The sequence below is a fragment of the Pteropus medius genome, unplaced genomic scaffold (genome assembly GCF_902729225.1).
Source record: "Pteropus medius unplaced genomic scaffold, Ma_sr-lr_union100, whole genome shotgun sequence".
NCBI classification, from domain to species: Eukaryota; Metazoa; Chordata; class Mammalia; order Chiroptera; family Pteropodidae; genus Pteropus; species Pteropus medius.
The window spans coordinates 8,410,387-8,428,101 of record NW_024350924.1 but is presented as its reverse complement, the minus strand read 5'-3'; the positions used below and the strand labels follow the sequence as shown (position 1 = coordinate 8,428,101).

Below are 17,715 nucleotides of genomic sequence, written 5' to 3'. Positions count from 1 at the left end.
GTGACTGAAAACTGGGCTCTTTGCATTTTCCAGTTAGTCCTCTGATATCTTTGAGGAACTTTGCAGCGCCATCTGAATCTAAACAAGATGAAGAACTTCCCAGGTTCCTGCCCTTGTTTACAGCCACGTGCTGCTGGTCAGAAGCAAAACGTTTGCTTCCTGTTGAGATGAATGACATTGACTGATCAACTGTGTTTTCCCTTCTTCTTCAGTCTGTTTCTGAAATAATTTCATAATATCTGACTTTGTTTGCTATTTATCTTTTCTGGAAGACTCAAAATAGGTATCATCTCATGAAGACGTTTTGGTCACTTCAGATAACTCACTTTAATTCAGCTCCTGGTATCGATTCTTTGGCTTATTATATAATTTTTATTAATGTTTTCTTAGGTAATAACTCTCAGTTTCCCTTATTAATACGTATCACCATTGTGGAGGCACGAACCAACATCCGAGAGCCTGAATTCAAGTATAAATTAAACATCAGACACCTAACAGAAGACTAACGATGATAATAATATTTACTGAGCACTCACTGTGTTCAGGCCCTTTTCTCATGCTTTCCAAATACTAAGTCATTTAATTCTCACAGCAGACTATTGTTTCCATTTTACAGATGAGGTAGCTAAAAAATTTATTATTTACCAGAGAGGGTAAATAATTTTTCCAACATCACGCAGCGTGTGGTAGTCAGAACGTGGACCCCCAAGATTGCATTCCAGATCCCAGTGCTTTACCAACTATGCAAATAAGGGCCAAAAAACTAACCTGATCATATGAAACGAACTTGAAAAACACAACACCTGACACAAAGCGTCAGGTTTAGAGGAACGGGCACTGATCTTGTTGGGTCTGAGCCCCAGACACACGCCTTACTGGATGTGTGGCTTCGGACAAGCGTCTCGTCTGGGCTTCCTTATCACGATGTTGAGATAATAGCCATTACCTGGAATAGTTGGGAAGATTACTACCAGATCCAGCCCTGTCAGGTGTTCAGTAAACATTCTCGTGTGACCAGAAAATGTGGATGTTATGTGGCATTGTGAAATGTGTAAGTCTAAGCCATAATATGGAAATATCTATACTTGATGAAGATCTAGTACTAATCATTGCTAACTTGATGACCAACTAAGCGTTCAGCACGTTCCCGGCTTTATGTCATTTACCGCACATAACATCCCTGGAGAGGACACTAGTGTTGGCTCCTTTTGCAGATGAGGAAACCAGAGCACAGAGAGGTTAAGCAACTTGCCTAAGCCCCCCAGCCATCTGTGGAGCCAGGATTTGAACTCGGGCAGCCCAAGTCTCACCCACTACATTCTACAGCAGTATTTCTCATTATACACACCTGGCTGAGAGTGCCAATGATAAGAACCTAAAGTAAAGATCAGCATGCGTTTCCCTCTTAAATACAGTGATTTCTGCCTACCATAATGAGATAAGAAGGTAATTATCACCTGCTCCCAATAGCCATAGAACATCTGAGTCAAAAAATAGCAAACTTACTCTCATATCCATCTGGACCCCTTGGGGAAATACTGTGTTCATTACAGTTAGGACAGTAAGAAGAAAGTACTCGATTAAAATATGTATTCTGTAATTTGCAACCCAATCGTTGGTGCTTGAACTCTCCAGAAGAAAACACTGAGGTGGAGTTTGAGGTGCAAGATATTTGTTAGGGACACCGGCTGTGAAAGGAAGGGGGAGGAAGCACGAATGGGCACGGGCAGAAGCCGAGCTCGGCGCAGACCCAGCAAAGCCTCGGTCAACCAGCAGGAGCTCAGGAGCCAGTATCCCCTGCCCCAGTGTCCCAAGTCTGGTAGGAGGATTCAGAGTGGTCCCTGGATGCAGCTACCTGGAGCGATGTGTCAGGCAAAGCATCTCTCTGCAGCCGAGGCAGACGCCGAAAGACCTGAGAGCTAACGAGCAGTTTCCTGACTGTCCCCTGCTGCTGGGGAAGAAGTCCTTTCTTGAGAGAGATCTGGGCCATGCGTCTCCATGTCTGCCACATCTACAGATGCGCATGCGCGCACGCGTGCGCACACACACACACACACACACACACACACAAACACACAGGGGTTTAGAGCTTTGCTGGTCAACTGTTTAGCTACTGTATATAAGGGCCTGATTGTTCTTTTAGTTGAAGCATTTGTCATGATAACTGGATGTTTTCTGTGATTCCTACTCTAGTCTACAAACTTAAAACCATTCAGTACTGCTTTGCCCTCCTTGGGATAAAGATGAAAGTCCTTAGCATGGCCCGAAGCCCTTCCCGTATCTCTCCTTCCAACCTTTCCCACCACTCTCCCTGCTGCCCTCTGCGAGCCTTCGTGTCCAGCACGCCTTCTCCTGTGTGCTGTCCCTACACTGACACACTAAGTCCAAGCTCAGGCATTGCTTCCTCAGAGGGGAAGCCAGACCGCGTCAGGACGCTCACGGCAGACAGTGGTCCCTCAAATGGCTCTTTCAGCATCTTCTGTAATGACTATCCTTCGTCTGGTCTGTAACTCCCAGCACCACATAAACCTGAGTTCAGTGGGGTTGCGCTGGAATAGACCTGGAAGACACTGGGCCGACAAAGTGGCTACGCTGTGGCTTCCTGTCTTGGGTGACAATAGCTATTTTCTTTCTCAAATATTCTATCCAGTTTGTACAGTAATACTCTCCACTGGATCAGGTTAAAATGGACAGTCATGATAACAGGACACGATCAGCTTTACTCTACAGCATTTTCCCGGCTTCAGGGAAGGGTGCAGGACCAGAGGTCAGAGCGCTGCAGGACCAGAGGTCAGAACGCTGCAGCAGCCTGGCCCCACTGGGAGGCCCAGCAGTGACTCACAGGCACAGCTCCTGTTACCTTCAGCCCCACACAGGCACACGTGACAGCCACAGACAGGAGCATGTGAGTGTGCGGATCAGTCTGACACGCAGAAGCCACGATCTCTGTCCCCCACCAGTCCTTGCGTTCTGTTCTGACGACGTCAGGCGGAGGCCTGCACGCCAACTCGCAAACAGGCAAGGGAGGCTCAGCGCACCATGCTTACCCGAAACCCCTAGAGTCTAAGGAAGCAAGACCTGGGTCAGGCCAGTCCCGATGTTAACTTTTACTTACAAATATGCCACAGTGGAAGAAGCATCAATTTCGAAGTCGAAACAGCCTTAGTCTGGCACCGGCCCTGGCATTTGCTGGGTGACCTCGAGCAAGTTTCTTCTGGAAGCCTAAATTTCCTCATCTACAAAATGGGGACATCATTGCCTGCCTCTCGGGATCACTGTAACGGACCAAGTAGATGAGATAAAACTTTCACTGATATAAATCACTAGGATTTTGATGGTATTCGATGGAGTGTAAAAAATAAACATGCTTGGCATTAACCACGTGATGGAATGACCGCCCTCTACCCCTGTCTGTTCAGGTTATGACGACTCGAGAGGACAAAGTGGTCATTGTTGAAACGAGAGATGGTACTCGGATAGTGGATCACGCCGATGGTACCAGAATCACAACCTTTTATCAAGTTTATGAAGATCATATAGTTCCTCCAGATGATCAAGAAATATGTAAGTTTTATTTTTCTAGTATAGGACAATATTCTATAAGTCTTTATGAAAAGACAGCTAGGAACCTCACTGATTTTTGAACATACACATAAGAAAAATAATTTTTTGAAGAACTCAGTCAACAGAAGAATACTCATGCAGTCCAAAGCAGGGCCCAGGAGGCCCCCTTATCATGATCTTTATCCTCGGCAGACACGGGAGTGATAAGAGCTCTAGTGGCTGATGGATAGTAATAGTGCCTTTTCCATTTTCAGCACTGTTAACATAAAAATTAAAGGCCAAAGTGAGAGGCAAAAAGCACTTATTTGAGAGAGATATTATATATCTCTATATCTCTATATATCTCTATATATCTACATATATATCCATTCAGAAAGCACTGATTCAGGCAGCAACCCAAATTGTGTCCTGATTAGGAGATAAAGATGAGGCTTGTTTGTGAGAAAGGGAAGGGGAACAATGACATCAACAGAAGGAAGACATTTCCATGGGTGCAAATAAGCTAACGTAGCAATGCCAATTCTAAACAACGTTTTAAATTTTCAGTGGGGTAGTCATCAGTCCAGTAGTCACAGTGTCAATGATAAGTGACAAAGGCAGGTGTGCAATGCTGCAGAGTAATATATAACTTATGCCAATGTAAAGCACGTGAAATATTGTTCCTTGTTTTTGATATGCACTTATATAAAGGCATACGAATGGGTTGCAAGGGAAGAAAATAAATCCAGAGGTAAGGAGGAAAGTGAACTTCAAACTTCTGTCATTTTCCTCTTACATACATATTAAAAGTGTTGAAGCAAATATGGCAAAATATGAACAATATTAATTTTGGTTGGTGAGTATATGAATAGTTAATTTATACTTCATGCTTTTCTGGATGTTTTCAATTTCTCAAAATAAAAACAGTAGTGAGAACAAAACAGGACACCAAAGTAAGCGAGAAGAGTTACTCTGGAGGAGTTCTCCGCGTTGACAGGGAGCGGACCGCGCTCCAGCCCCGGTCTCGCTCCTGGGCCAGGCGGCCAGGAGGAGCGCGGTCGGCAGGTGAGCGCGTTGCCCACGTGCGCGTCTGCTCACCTCGCGTTTGCTTGCAGCCGAAGATCTGCGGACGGTCACCAGGCAGGTGAAGTGCATGCGCGTAGAAAACTCGCACTATGCCACTGTCATCACCAACTGCGAGGACAGTAGCTGCTGTGCTACGTTTGGGGATGGGACGTCTGTTATTGCAAAGCCACAGGGAACGTACCAGGTAGGTGTGGGGAGAAAGTGAGGTGTGCCAAAGATGGGAGTCCATTCGGCTAAGGACACCCTCCCCTCTGGGGCAGTGAACACTCCTGCCACGTGGACGGCCTAGCTCTCTCGTCTCGTCTGACCTGAGACTCTTTAGTCTCCTTTCACAATCCATCCTGGAAGAATAAACATTGTTCATTGTTCTGCTTGTCTTAACAGTGCTTTGGTGTTTTCGGGTCAAGGTTATAAACTAGAATGTATTTGGTGGGAGCCTTAACGTGGTCGGTGGTGGGCACGACGGCTGCTCGGTGCAGTCAGGTGAGCCAGCCTGTGCCTACCGGACCAGCTCCACCTCCTGCCACCTCTCCCGTCCTGCCCACTGCAGTCCATCCCCGCTCCACCTAATCTCCCCATGGACTCGCAGGTCCGTGTGGTCCCGGGAGGGCAGCTGCCCCAGCTGCAGCAAAGCCTCGTGCTCGGAGGGCCGGGGAGAACCCCGTCAGCAGCCCCACTATCTCCCTGCGTTTCCCCGTTCAACACCCCACCTGCTGTCGGCCTGCAGACCCATTAGTCTCGCAGGATTTGCCTTCATCTTCCACTTGCTGGACGAGGGGCACAAGTGCTAGGAAAGCATACGATGTCGCAGGACACCGAGAGCGCCAGGCCGGAAGACGGTGGACAGAGGCCTCAGTGACAAACAGTTGTTACCACAAGGGCTGCTGAAGCCGCTTTATCCCTCCCGTCCTGATAACGTTGTCCTACTCGCTCCTCACCCAGTGTGGATTGCCAGGGGGCCAGGAAGGTGCTGAAAGTGAGCAGTGACTGAACCGTCGCAGCAGGAGGAGACGGTGCTGCTCTTTGTCTTCCGCAGCAATCGCAATGTCCATGTTCAGGAAGATTGGCCACGTCCGCATTCCAGTACCATGTGCCGCACCAGGAGTCACGAGAATCTCCTGAGATTCTGTGATGAGGCCGGCCTTTACCTTGTTTTTAGCATAGCCCCCGGCTCTAATGATTACAGCTAGCAGGGCCGAGGAATTTCAGCACCAGCGAAAGTTCCCACTGAAGGAACAGACATGAACAGAAAAGAGATCCAACTTGGAGATGCTCAGTGTCTGCCATTGTTGTGTAGCCACTTGTTCCTTCCAGGTTTGCCCAGTGTCCCGAAACACAGCCCAAGAAAGGACTAGAAGGTTGGTCGCTCCTTAGTTCCCAACTGAAACAAACAAATACTCTCAAAATAAGTTTACCAATGACTTGTAGTTCTAAAGTTTTATAGAACTGAAATGTGTTATTCAAAAATACCTTCTGCCCATCCTCTGCTCACTGGCCCTGGCACCGTGATGATCACGGGCACTATGATGAGGGAGACTGGATTTTCGGCAGTGTGTAAGAGAGACGGGCAGGGCTTGGTGTCGGCCACTGCTGCGCCTTGGTAGTGCCAGAAAGAGTAATGAAAACATCAGAGGGAAGGTAGGTATAGCAATTGTTGTTCTCTGCGATTATAATGTGTCACAAGTGGGCATGCCAGCATAGGAATGAGGACAAATAAAAGCTTCTAAAAGCATTTGTCCAACAGCTTCTGACCCTCTTGGGGATGATTCTTGTCCAAGAAAAAATTGCAGACTTTTTGAATAGTCTAGGCCAAATGTGTTTACTTCAGTTAAAATATGTTTTTATTCTTTTATATTAAATATCTGAAATAAGAAGGCACAAAACAGTTCCTTAGAAGAGATTATTAAAGTGAGTGGATAAAATATAAGGATATAGGAGAGATTATCCCCTATTATTTAGTTGGCCTCCGATCAGGTAGCCCTTCCCAAACCCTACGTCCTCTCTTGGGTTTTCTCCCTGAAGGAAAAGTTTGTGGCTGGGATCTATGGATAATTTTTTTGCCCCAAATGATTTTCAAAATCCCTCAAATTCAAACAAGAGATTTTTAATAATTCCTCTCTTTCTGTCACCTTTCCAGGTGTTACCTCCGAACACAGGCTGCCTTCACATCGATAGGGATTGCTCAGCCATCTACTGCCACGAATCGAGCAGCGACGTCTACCAGCCCTCCCAAGAACGCGAGCAGCTGCGAGCGAGCCGCTACATCATGAAGCACACCTCGGAAGTGATCTGCGAGGTCCTGGATCCCGAGGGAAACATCTTTCAGGTAAAGCGCATCGTTAGCACGAAGAGAGGGGCTAGGGCTTTGTTGATTTCACTTGTTTACACAGGCCCAACAGCTAACATGGCTTTTACATTGTTAAAAGGTTGGGAAAAAATCAAAAGGAGAAGACTATTTTATGACACAAAAATTGTGAGAAATTCAAATTTCAGTGTTATTATGTAAAGTTTCATTGGAACGCATCAGAGTGCCTTGGCTTACATATTGTCTATGGCTGCCTTTGCATACAATGGCAGAGTTAAGTAGTTGCAACAGAGACTGTATGGCCCACAAACCCTAAAATATTTACTGTCTGGCCCTTGACAGAAAAGGGTTTACCAGCCCTTCCTCTGGGCGCTTGTATGTATTTTTCACTCCTCAACCGACAGTAGGATTTCATGTGTCAGCTAGTGAGTAGTAAAGTAATTTTTCAGATTTGGAACCATACCAACTTTGTTGGGTGGGCAGGCAAGTCTTGATCCAGCTGCTTTTTTCTGTACTAAATAAATGAGAGTCTTCTCAGTGTGAGTTCAGGCTGCTAATAAATTTCAATTTACGATGAATTGCAATTGAAAGCCCAAAGCCCTCTAGGTTGAAACACGTGGGCCACACAGGCCCACAACACCCTGCAGGGCGTTTGCTGCAACTCGTGGCCACCCCGTCAGTGGTCCTTCGGCCTGAACCACACTCCTTCCTGGAGGGACCCCGGCCGTATCTAGGCATTAGTGATGGCGAAAACGTTTCCTCTCATGGTGACGCTAAATCTGCTTTCCCGTGTAATTTATCCATGAGTCCTAATTCTGCACTTGGAATCGCAGAATATAAACCATTTCCATGCTGTCATTTTTTTTTTAATATTTCAAGACAGCTATCACGTGAGTAGCCTTTTCTCCATGTTTAAACGCCCTGTTCCCCGACCTCGTCTTCAGAAGATGAGGGTTGGAGGGCCCTCCCATCCCAGTCACCTTCCTCAGTGTGTTCCGCTTTGTTTTCTGGTGTGTTTTCACAGTGCACGTGTGGTCTGGGGGTTTTCACCTTTCTGTACTTCGTGAGCAATACTTTGCAAATAAACATCCCTGGTTTTCTAAGAATACCAAAACGTCACTTGCTTTCTCAAATGCGATCGGCAGGAATGTAAGCTTCATGGCATTTACTTTCTTTGTCCCTTAGGTCATGGCTGATGGTAGCACGTCAACTCTGCTACCTGAAGACAATTCGGAAGATGATTTAAATACAAAACCTGAAGGCTATGACAGTTTATCATCGACTCACCTTCATAAGAATCATCTACAAATCTATGGTGAACATGTCCCCAGGTAATATGATAAAAATAATACCAGGACCTTTATTTTTAATTCCAAGTGCAAGGAGGATGTTAACTGACTATTCCAAATAATTAGATTTTTGTTTCTTGGTGTAGATTTTTTGTTATCTATGCGGATGGATCGGGAGTGGAACTTCTTCGTGACAGTGACATAGAGGAATTCCTCTCCTTGGCATATGGAGAATCAACAACTGTCGTTCTTCAGGAGCCAGTGCAGGAGCAGCCAGGTACAGAACCCAAACTCTCGGGGGCTCACTGTGTCCCCCAACAACTCTCACCCTCTTTATCCAGTTCACCTCCGGGTCATCTCTCCTTTGTTTCCCTTTGCTCACTTTTCAACTCTACTTTCCACTTGGCCATGTCAACCTCTTTACGGTTTTTTATATTCGTACCAAGCTTTATCTGAGCATCAGCCTATGTGACCGGTGGGCGAGTCCTTCTCCTACCTGCAAGCAGATTTGTTTCTGTGTTTAGGTGTGTACCTAGGCTCCTCTTCTTTTCATCTTGGTAGGGAACAAAGCAAAGAAAAGCGAGCTGTCTCCCGTAAGTTTATTTTTTGTCATGTCGAAGGCATTGCCTTGATGAATTTAATAAAATAAGAGAAATTACATTTGATGTATGAGTTAGAAAGCCCACCTGAAATATAGGATAAGTTATATGATAGAGTCATTGGTCATTTATATTATTTGCATCGATTTCAAAGAAATATGTGACTAAAGGCTAGAGACCCACATTGCATTAAGAATCATCAGTAAGAACCATTTGTGTATTTAAACATAGATATAAACTTGCATATTATCTGTGTACCAAACTAGTGTGCTGTCTCTAGTTTATGTGTGTGCGTGTGTGTCATCTTTTCTCCAGTTGCTAGGATACATTTCGTGCTCGTTTATGAATAGGCCTGTGCACTGATATCTAAGTGTATCCGTGTACATGTGCACGATGTAGTCAACTTTCCTATCTGTCTGTGAATGTGAAGAGCGCGTGCCCCAACCGGTTGCGCAGTGCCTGTGTGGACGATGTAAGAGTAAGAATTCAAACTGCTTTGTTAGTCAGTCATCTAACTAGCATCCATTTGACAGCCTACCGTGCGCCACACCCTGGCTGGGAGTTAGGGACATGAGCTAAGGCAGCATGGACCCTGCTGTCACAGAGCTTAGAGTTTAATGAGAGAGATAGGCAGTAACTGTATAGTCACACGGATAACTGATTATAGATTGGGAGCAGGCCTGTGAAGGAAAGGAAGGCGGTTCTGTGAGAGCCTCTAACAGCCGAAACGGACATAGTCCAGAACGCTTCCGTGAAGACACTAGAGTAGAGAGCTGGTGGCAAGTAGGAGTAACTAGAGTAGGAGGAGAGAATACAAACCAGGAAGCATAAAACATTGAAGAACGAGTGAAAAGGGCCCAAGTAGCCGAAACACGGAAGGGAAAATGGTGCAAAATTGAGGCAGGGACAGGAGAGCGTTAAGGGCTCAGTTTCATCCTATGAGTAACGCGAAGTCGAAGAAGAGCATAGATCAGGGTCTAACAGAATCAGTCCCCCTGGCCGACGTGGGCAGACCCGCTCGTCATTGCCCTCTGAGGCAGAGCTCTCAGGTACGGGCAGTGGGGAGGGAAGAAATGCCTGAGCTCAAGAAATGTCTCCTGGTGGACCTGGCCTAACGGGAGGTGGTTTTCGAATGACAATGAGGTGTCACCGAATACTTCCACGTGATCTAAGCCCAGTCTCTAGGTGTTACAATCTTTTGTGTTTGATCGTAAGACCCTTAAGCATAATCGCTGTGTCTCACTTATCCAAAAGTGTTTGTTGAATATAATGAATACCTCCTGAATTTTTCAGAATACTTTTAATGGAGAAGTGACCCTCTGAAAACTCTCTCTGAACTAGGTGCCCTCAGCATCACCGTCCTCCGCCCTTTTCACGAAGCATCACCATGGCTAATGAAGAAAGAATTAGATACAATTATTCCTCACAATCTCCAGTCAAGGTCATGGGAGACATTTCCCTCCATCGAGGTATGAATTTTCCTGTGAAAAAGTCACCATATTTGCATACCCGTCCGCTAATGCACCGCAGCTCAGGTCTTTTCCCACATATTCATGTATTTTTATTCTCGTGTAAATTGTTAATGGGCTTAAGGAGTTTTATATTTAAAGATTTTAACATTTGTAGATTTTAGATATGCCTGACTAACTAATCTGCTTTATTTCTTCTTTTATCCTGTATTGCAGGCTTGAACATCTTCCTCTAATATGAAAATATTCACTCTGAGTAACCCACATTATACCTCTCCAATCACAGAATTACTGATATTATGCATCACAGAAATCTTTCCTTCTCTCCTTCCTTATTTGTTAGTTTTTAATACACAATTTTAGGTCTTTCACTCTCCCTTTTTTCTTAATTCATTAATGCACAAAGTGAATATATAAGAATAATGTGAAGGATTATACACATGGATTTGCACCTTAAAAGGTAAATGTACTTAGGTCAGGTTAGAGAAGCGCCACCTACAGTTTTTTAAAGAATGAAAGAAAATTTTTCGAGCAAGAACCAGGAAGTCCTGCATCTTGCAAGATTTGCCCTTTAATTTTGCCGGCAATTTATGTAGTGTGTTGAGGATATTGTCAGGTGTAAAATTATTAAATCAGTGGAGACATTGAAAACACGATCACAGAGAGGAACCCGTGCTTTGAGTTGTGATGATCTTTGCTTCCCTGCACAGTCTCATAACAGCAGGGGCACAAATAACGAACCCTCAAGATAGCAAAGACCGCCTGGTCCTGTATTTTAATTTGGTGATTATGAGTGACATGGTGAATGGAGATGATCTGAATTCTCATCCTGACTTGACCAGTTATTAGTGTGAGATTTGAGACAAGTCACACTGGACCTCTACTTTCTTATCTAAAAAATGAAAAGGCCACACCTAATGAATCACTAGGCTGTATCCAAGTTGAAAGTCCTGCGTTATGACAAATAATATGCCACATCTGAGATTCATGAAGGAAGTTCATTCTCTTCTTCTGCAGCTACTATAGCTATTGACCTTCTATGTCCAGTGGGAGTGGCCCAGGCCAGGCAAGACCCTGAATGATTATCACTGACCAGGCATTGGACACTGAATAGCAATTTAAAATGACGCACATCAGACACACTAGGGCATCAAATCATACCACGCCTGAAAATCAATTACAGGGTTAACACTGAGATGTGAGTCACTCTAAGGCAAAGATTTCTGCTCAAGAGATCCTGGGGAGATTCTGGAGGCATGCTTCATCTAGAATGAGCTCAAAGACCACCCAAATCTACGCTTGATTTCTCTCTCAAAGAATCTCTAGGTCAAAATGAACAGGGAACGAGAAAGTCAAATGCTGTTTAATTCCCAATGTCTTTGGCTACCTGTGGGTATTAAAGAATAGCCACATGCACTTGTCCCAAGCTGGGCTACAGCTGCGTTATCACGACACAGTATTGCTTAGCACTCCCCTAAATGCTATATACAGTGGGATCTCATGCAACGAGTTTTTAAAATATCCAGGTTATTGGTAACACATATGAAAAGGAAAGCTTGCCCAGCTCTGTTACCAAATTTTCTTATGTCTGAATTTTTTCGAGAGCAGGAGTCATTTTTTTTCACCCTTCCATTCCCCTCCAAGCGGTTCCTAGTGTAGTATACACACAATAAGTACTCAGTTAAAAAAAAGTCTACCGTTAAAACATTTTGATTTCTTCGGTGGTTGTTTTGCGTTGTTTCGTGAACAGAAAAAAACTCCAGGACCTCCGTTTGGCACTCAGAACTGGAAGGGCCTTTTGACTGGCATCAGACAGCTAGTGAATCCCCCGGCTCCTGTTCTCAGCTGCCCCGATGTGCTGCAGATGCGCCAGTTCGTCCAGCACAAGGTCATGAAGAAGGACGTGAAACTGAAGCTGCAGATTTCCCTGAAGGTAATGGAATCCAGGTAACCCGACCCCAGAAATCAGGAACGGGCAAGCCTTCCATTCGGTTTCCTAGGGAGCCTGAAATCATGTAATTAATGCAACGCCTGAATGTCGGCCTCCTAGAGGGTAGGACGCTGAGAGGTAGAAAATATGTAATGATTCCCAGGAGGTGTAGGAAGTGTTGACGCCCCAAACACCTTGAGAAGGTGAGTAACTTTCTATGTGGTTGCTGTATGGATTCCCCCTTGGCTCATTTTATGGAGAACAAGCCTAGTGACCTCTGGAAAAAGATAGAGCTGCATATTAATCAGATATTGTCTGTGGAAGAAAAGGATTGTTTGGTTTTATAAACGGCCTAAGAATTTGTAAACATATAGTTAATTGCATAAGCATATCTATCTCTCCATCTAGTTCGTTAACTGTCTCAGAAGAGAGATCATATGTGTTTTGATTATTGTTATATATCCAGCATCTGGAGTAGAGCAGGGGACCATTATTTATGGAAATAGATCAAATATTTATGGAAAAAGTGGAAGCAAAGGCATGGACTAAGCAACTTACATTCATAGAATTACAAAGACCGTCCCCGCAAAGGACTCTGGAAATCATCTAGCCCAACTCTGTCCATTTTATTGGTGAGGACACTGGAGCATAGATTAGAAGCTGGGCCTCTCTGAAGTCCTCGTACAGTTCTAATAACCCATGGCCCTTAAAGCTTTGCTTCTCAATTGTTCAGGTCTTTGTTTACTAACATATTAAAGAAAAGGCTTTCCAGGTGGCTTGACCAGTGACTCACTGGTCGTTGAGCATTGTGAACCTAAATGCTCTTAATCTTTTTATAATATTTCAAGTTGCTGTTGATTATATTGGTGTCTCTCTCTACCTTATTTCTGGTTTTTCTTAATTTACCTTATTCTGCTGATTTAGGATTATATAAACCATATTCTAAAGAAAGAAGATGAGCTGCAGGAAATGACAGTCAAAGATTCCAGAACCAAGGAGGAGAGGGGCAATGCTGCAGACCTGCTCAAGCTGGTTATGGTGAGAAAGAACAGCTTTATGTGCCCACGTTTTTACTATGGTTTCAATATTAGATGCCGCAAGACAAAACTTTACAAGCAGTAGCTGTTTCTGCCACATCTATGAAGCATTTTCTTCTTCCATATAGTTTCTTATTTCTGTGGAAATCTGATTCCTTACATATTGAATTTTCCAAATGCTTTTAAGCTCTTTCTTAAATCATGAATAACTGAAGCCTTTTAAATAAAAGGTTTTATTGTCTTCAGAGAAATTGACCTTCCCCGAAATGTTGCATGAATAATGAATGAAACAGGAAGAAAGAATATAAAGGGATTTCTACAACTTAAAATGATTTCCGTTTTTAGAAATTTGTTAAGTGAAAGGAATGACTGAAAAATCACATAAGTTTTGTATGGTCATTAAAAATAATTCATCTTAGAGTCATTTTCATAAAATATCAAGTTGAGCCCATAAAGAATGCTTCTAAACAAAGTGAATTCATTAAGGAATCTATCTTCATTTCAGTCTTTCCCTAAAATGGAGGAAACTACAAAAAGTCATGTCACTGAAGGTAAGTACGTTTGATATTTTTCTGCAAAATATATACAGATTACAAAGGAACAATCTTAAATACACTTCTTAGTCATTCTCGCATCTGATAGCGAAATACCGTGTTCATAGTTTCGTTGTCACGCTGGCCAGGTTGTGTGTTATTTATTTATATATATTTTTTTCTGCCTAAAATGTGAGCTTCTCGAAAACTGCGCTTGCCTCTGATCCATCTTTAACTTTCATCTGTTGAATAAAAAAAGTTGACATTTGACTTTTACGTTTACCTTAACTTGAATCTAGAGCATCACTTAAGATACAGGAAGGAAACAATCGACCCACCAACACTCTCCCCACAACACACACACACACACACACACACATGTGTGCATGCACACACATACACATACGTGCACATGCACGCACACACACACAGGGCTTTTGAGCAACTACATTGTTATCGCCAAAACTTCGCACTGTTTTACACCATGTGTAGCTCAGGCAGGGTACTCTTGGAAGATATTCTCCCTCCAAGTGTATTTATTTTAGGGTAAATGCAGCCCCAACCATCGTGGTTATATGGTTTCATAGTGCACAGCAGACGAGCAGCGGAGAATATGGTGGCTTAGGGTTTTCTTTGCCATTTCTGCCATAGGCAGAGGTCAGAAACCGGCAGCCATGGGCTTCGTTCAGCACTCAGAAGTGTGTAGTGTGCCCCCTGCAATGTTGGCTTGCACGGTTGTTTTTGTTTATCCGAATTTTTCTTTTCTTGAAATGTCACATTACCACATAATGATGTGTGGCTGAGGATGACTAGCAGCTGCCTCTTTAGAAGGACCGTGAACAAAAGTATTCGTCACAGCCCCCACTGTCTCCCTGACCTTACACTCTGTTGTCACTGTTTTACCTAGGCGACCCCTTATATTAAGGTTGCTAGATTTAGCAAACAAAAATACGGAAGGCCCAGCTAAATTTGAATTTCAGATCAACAACAAATAATATTTTAGTATAAATATGTCCCATGTTATATTTGCCCTGTACTTTATCTAGTAACCCTACCTTGTGGCATTTGAATTTATAACCTCTGGCATGAGGGAACAGTCACCACAGAGGTGGGTAGGTTGCCCAATAATGAAGGATATAAAAAGTACTGCGCCAGTGAAACTGGTTTAACCTTGAATGAGTCCGGGATTGCCAAGCTTATATAACCGTGGAAACTCGTTTTAACGTCCCACTGAGATTGCGTCCTGTGGAATAAGCTCCGAGAATCACTGCCCCCATTATCAAACAACCGTCGTATTATATTCATATCCTTAGATTTAGATCCTTGGATTTTTTTTTTAAGAAAAAGAATTTCAGTAAAATGAGTTTTTTGTTTTTTTTTTTAAGTTTTGGTGCTTCAGAAATGAATAAATCCAGTTAGGTAGAGTGCTGATTCCTTTACTGATATGTCACCACGTTTTACACTTTGATCTTAAGACGTGTTCCTTAGTAGGCTACTTCATAAAAGTGGTCTCGTTTACTGTCATATTTCAGCTCGATCAGGGCAATTCTAGTAAACACTTGACAGATTAAATATAGGCTCTTAGAAAGTATCTCAAATGAGTAATCGGGTACTGCTTGTGTGCTTCGCTGTAAAGAAGTGAGGATAAAAGTTTAATGCATCTATTTTTAAAGTTGCAGCCCACCTAACGGATTTATTCAAGCAATCCTTGGTGACTGCTCCCGAATGTCTGCCAGACGCCTTCGATACAGATTTCCTTGAAAAGAAGTGGAAGTAAGCGGATGCAGTGATGGGTTCCGATTAGTGTTAAGCATACGGTGACTGAGGAGATGCAGCGATGCGGTGTCCTAGCTGTGGGTGACCGCAGCAGTGAGCCTCGGTCTCTCATCTCCTCCACTGTTTAGTTTGTCACACCGCGGTGGCTTTTCTTCCATTGCGGGTGCTCTGAGAGCATCGCCCTTTTTCGTCATACTTGCCTTTCCTTTCGCCTAGGCACACAGCAGCAGGAAAGAAATGGAAAGAAAAGATAGAACAAAAGAGGTAATTCTGTCCTAACGTGCACATAAGCATGTGAGAAAGCCCGGCTGTGCAGAGTCCTTCAGCGGTGTCCTTCTCTCTTGTCGAAGCCCACTGACCGTTTGGTAGATCCTCCCCCCTCTCCTAAGCAAGAAAGCTCTCGGGTATCTCTGTGCATCAGTGATTTTAATATACTATTAAATATTCTGGAACTTAGTGCGAAGCGGAGCCGTAAACATTCGTGGACGCTGGTGATTCGTGTGAGGAATGTGCTCCAAGCGTAATGTGCTCTGGTTTCCTTTCAGCCCTAGCTGAGGATTCCCACCCCAGCTCTCTTGCCATAAAGAAAGGAAGCCAGACGTATTTATGGGGTATAGCGTAGTATATGTGGTACTATTGTGCACACTCACGTGGCTCCTCTCCAGAGTGACTCCCGGGATGAATATGCTTCTTAATAAAATCGTCTGGGTTTCCTCGTGGAATGTGTCGGAGAAGTGGCGAGATAAGACCTTACGTCTCATGGGCCACCCCTCTATACAGGGCCAGCTCTGAGGTACATAGAGTCTCGTAGACTGTCTCTGAAAGTATTTCGAAAGGACTGGTGGCAGTGACTGCCTGCGGGGAAGGAGGTTTGGAGGTTATGAGACACTGTGGGAAGAGACTTCCTTTTTATTATGTACTCTTTAATACTTTTTGAATTATGTTCATGTGTTATTCATTCACATTTTTTAGAACTTTGAAACACTAACAGTTTCCAATTTTAACCGATTGTAGTGGCAAGCCAATGAAAGCTTTTGAAGAAGTAGAACGCGTCATTAGATAAGTGTCAGAGGAGGAGACGTGTTGGCAGCGTGGAAAATGGATTGGGGAGGAGGGTTACGGAAGGAGGAAGTGTCAGGGAAATGGAAGTCGGTCAACAAGTGTCAGATGCTGTGGAAGAATGAGGAAGGAGAAGGAAAAGAGGGATTCGGGTTTATCATTTGGAAGGTTCATTGCTTTCTCTGTGAGAACAGTTTTAAGAGAGCGGTGGACAATCGCCAGACTGCCGTAGATTGATGAATGAACCCAATGAGGCAGTAGCGATCAGACATTTTAATGGAAATTAAAGTTTATATAGGATGATATTTTGATTCAGCCAGTATTTCCAGAGGGGCCATCTAGTATGTTCCGATTTGATTACTTAACAAATTGTGTGATGCCAGCGTGTGGTTTTACTTCAGGAATTGAGTTTGCTTATCTGTGAAATAAGGATGATTGGACCGCCTAATACCTAATGTCAGTTCACACACTGGGTGGCGAGTAGCTGACTAGCAGGTACACTTACCAAGAGTGTGGGCTGGGAGGCAGGAGACCTGGGTTTGAATTCAGACTTCACCTCTTACTAGTTAGTAATTTAGGGAAGGTTAAACTTGACTTCTCTACGCTTTGATTTTTTTGACCAATAAAATGAGAATAATAATAGTGACTCAGAATTATTTTAGGCTTAAATGTAAAGTACTTTGCAAAGTTTCCGGCATGAAGTAAGCCCTTATAATTGAAAACTATTTCAGATAGGATTAGGTTCAGTGCTTTTACAAGAAAGAAGTTTCTTTTTCCTAATTAAAAAACAAGTCAGATGCGGGCAGTCCATAGTGACAGTGCCACACCATCAGGAACTCAAATTCTTTATTTTTATCTGTTCCGTCATTATTAGCACGTGATTTCCATCCTCAAGGTTGCTTCATGGTTGCAGAATGACTGCTGCATCTACAGCCATTTCATCCATATTTCAGGAAGTAGGAAAAGAGATGAGGCAAGGACAAAGGGAAAGCGCCCCGGCTGAGTTAGCTCTCTTTAGAAGCTGTCTGGATAGAGACTTACCCAATGACTCTAGTTTACTTCTCATTGACCTTCCTTGTCGTAAAGAAG

General features: G+C 43.7%; 1 protein-coding gene across 1 annotated transcript in view; it reads left to right on the top strand.

Annotated features, from left to right (window-relative positions):
* SPAG17 (sperm associated antigen 17) overlaps positions 1–17,715 on the top strand; it is a 148,784-nt gene that overhangs the window by 116,564 nt on the left and 14,505 nt on the right. Inside the window, exons 30-40 of the mRNA XM_039841330.1 lie at positions 3,420–3,564; positions 4,659–4,813; positions 6,767–6,955; positions 8,120–8,265; positions 8,370–8,500; positions 10,164–10,291; positions 12,042–12,224; positions 13,146–13,259; positions 13,764–13,809; positions 15,465–15,564; positions 15,784–15,831. Coding sequence (XP_039697264.1) covers positions 3,420–3,564; positions 4,659–4,813; positions 6,767–6,955; positions 8,120–8,265; positions 8,370–8,500; positions 10,164–10,291; positions 12,042–12,224; positions 13,146–13,259; positions 13,764–13,809; positions 15,465–15,564; positions 15,784–15,831 — 1,385 coding nt within the window. The remainder of the gene's footprint in view (positions 1–3,419; positions 3,565–4,658; positions 4,814–6,766; positions 6,956–8,119; positions 8,266–8,369; positions 8,501–10,163; positions 10,292–12,041; positions 12,225–13,145; positions 13,260–13,763; positions 13,810–15,464; positions 15,565–15,783; positions 15,832–17,715) is intronic.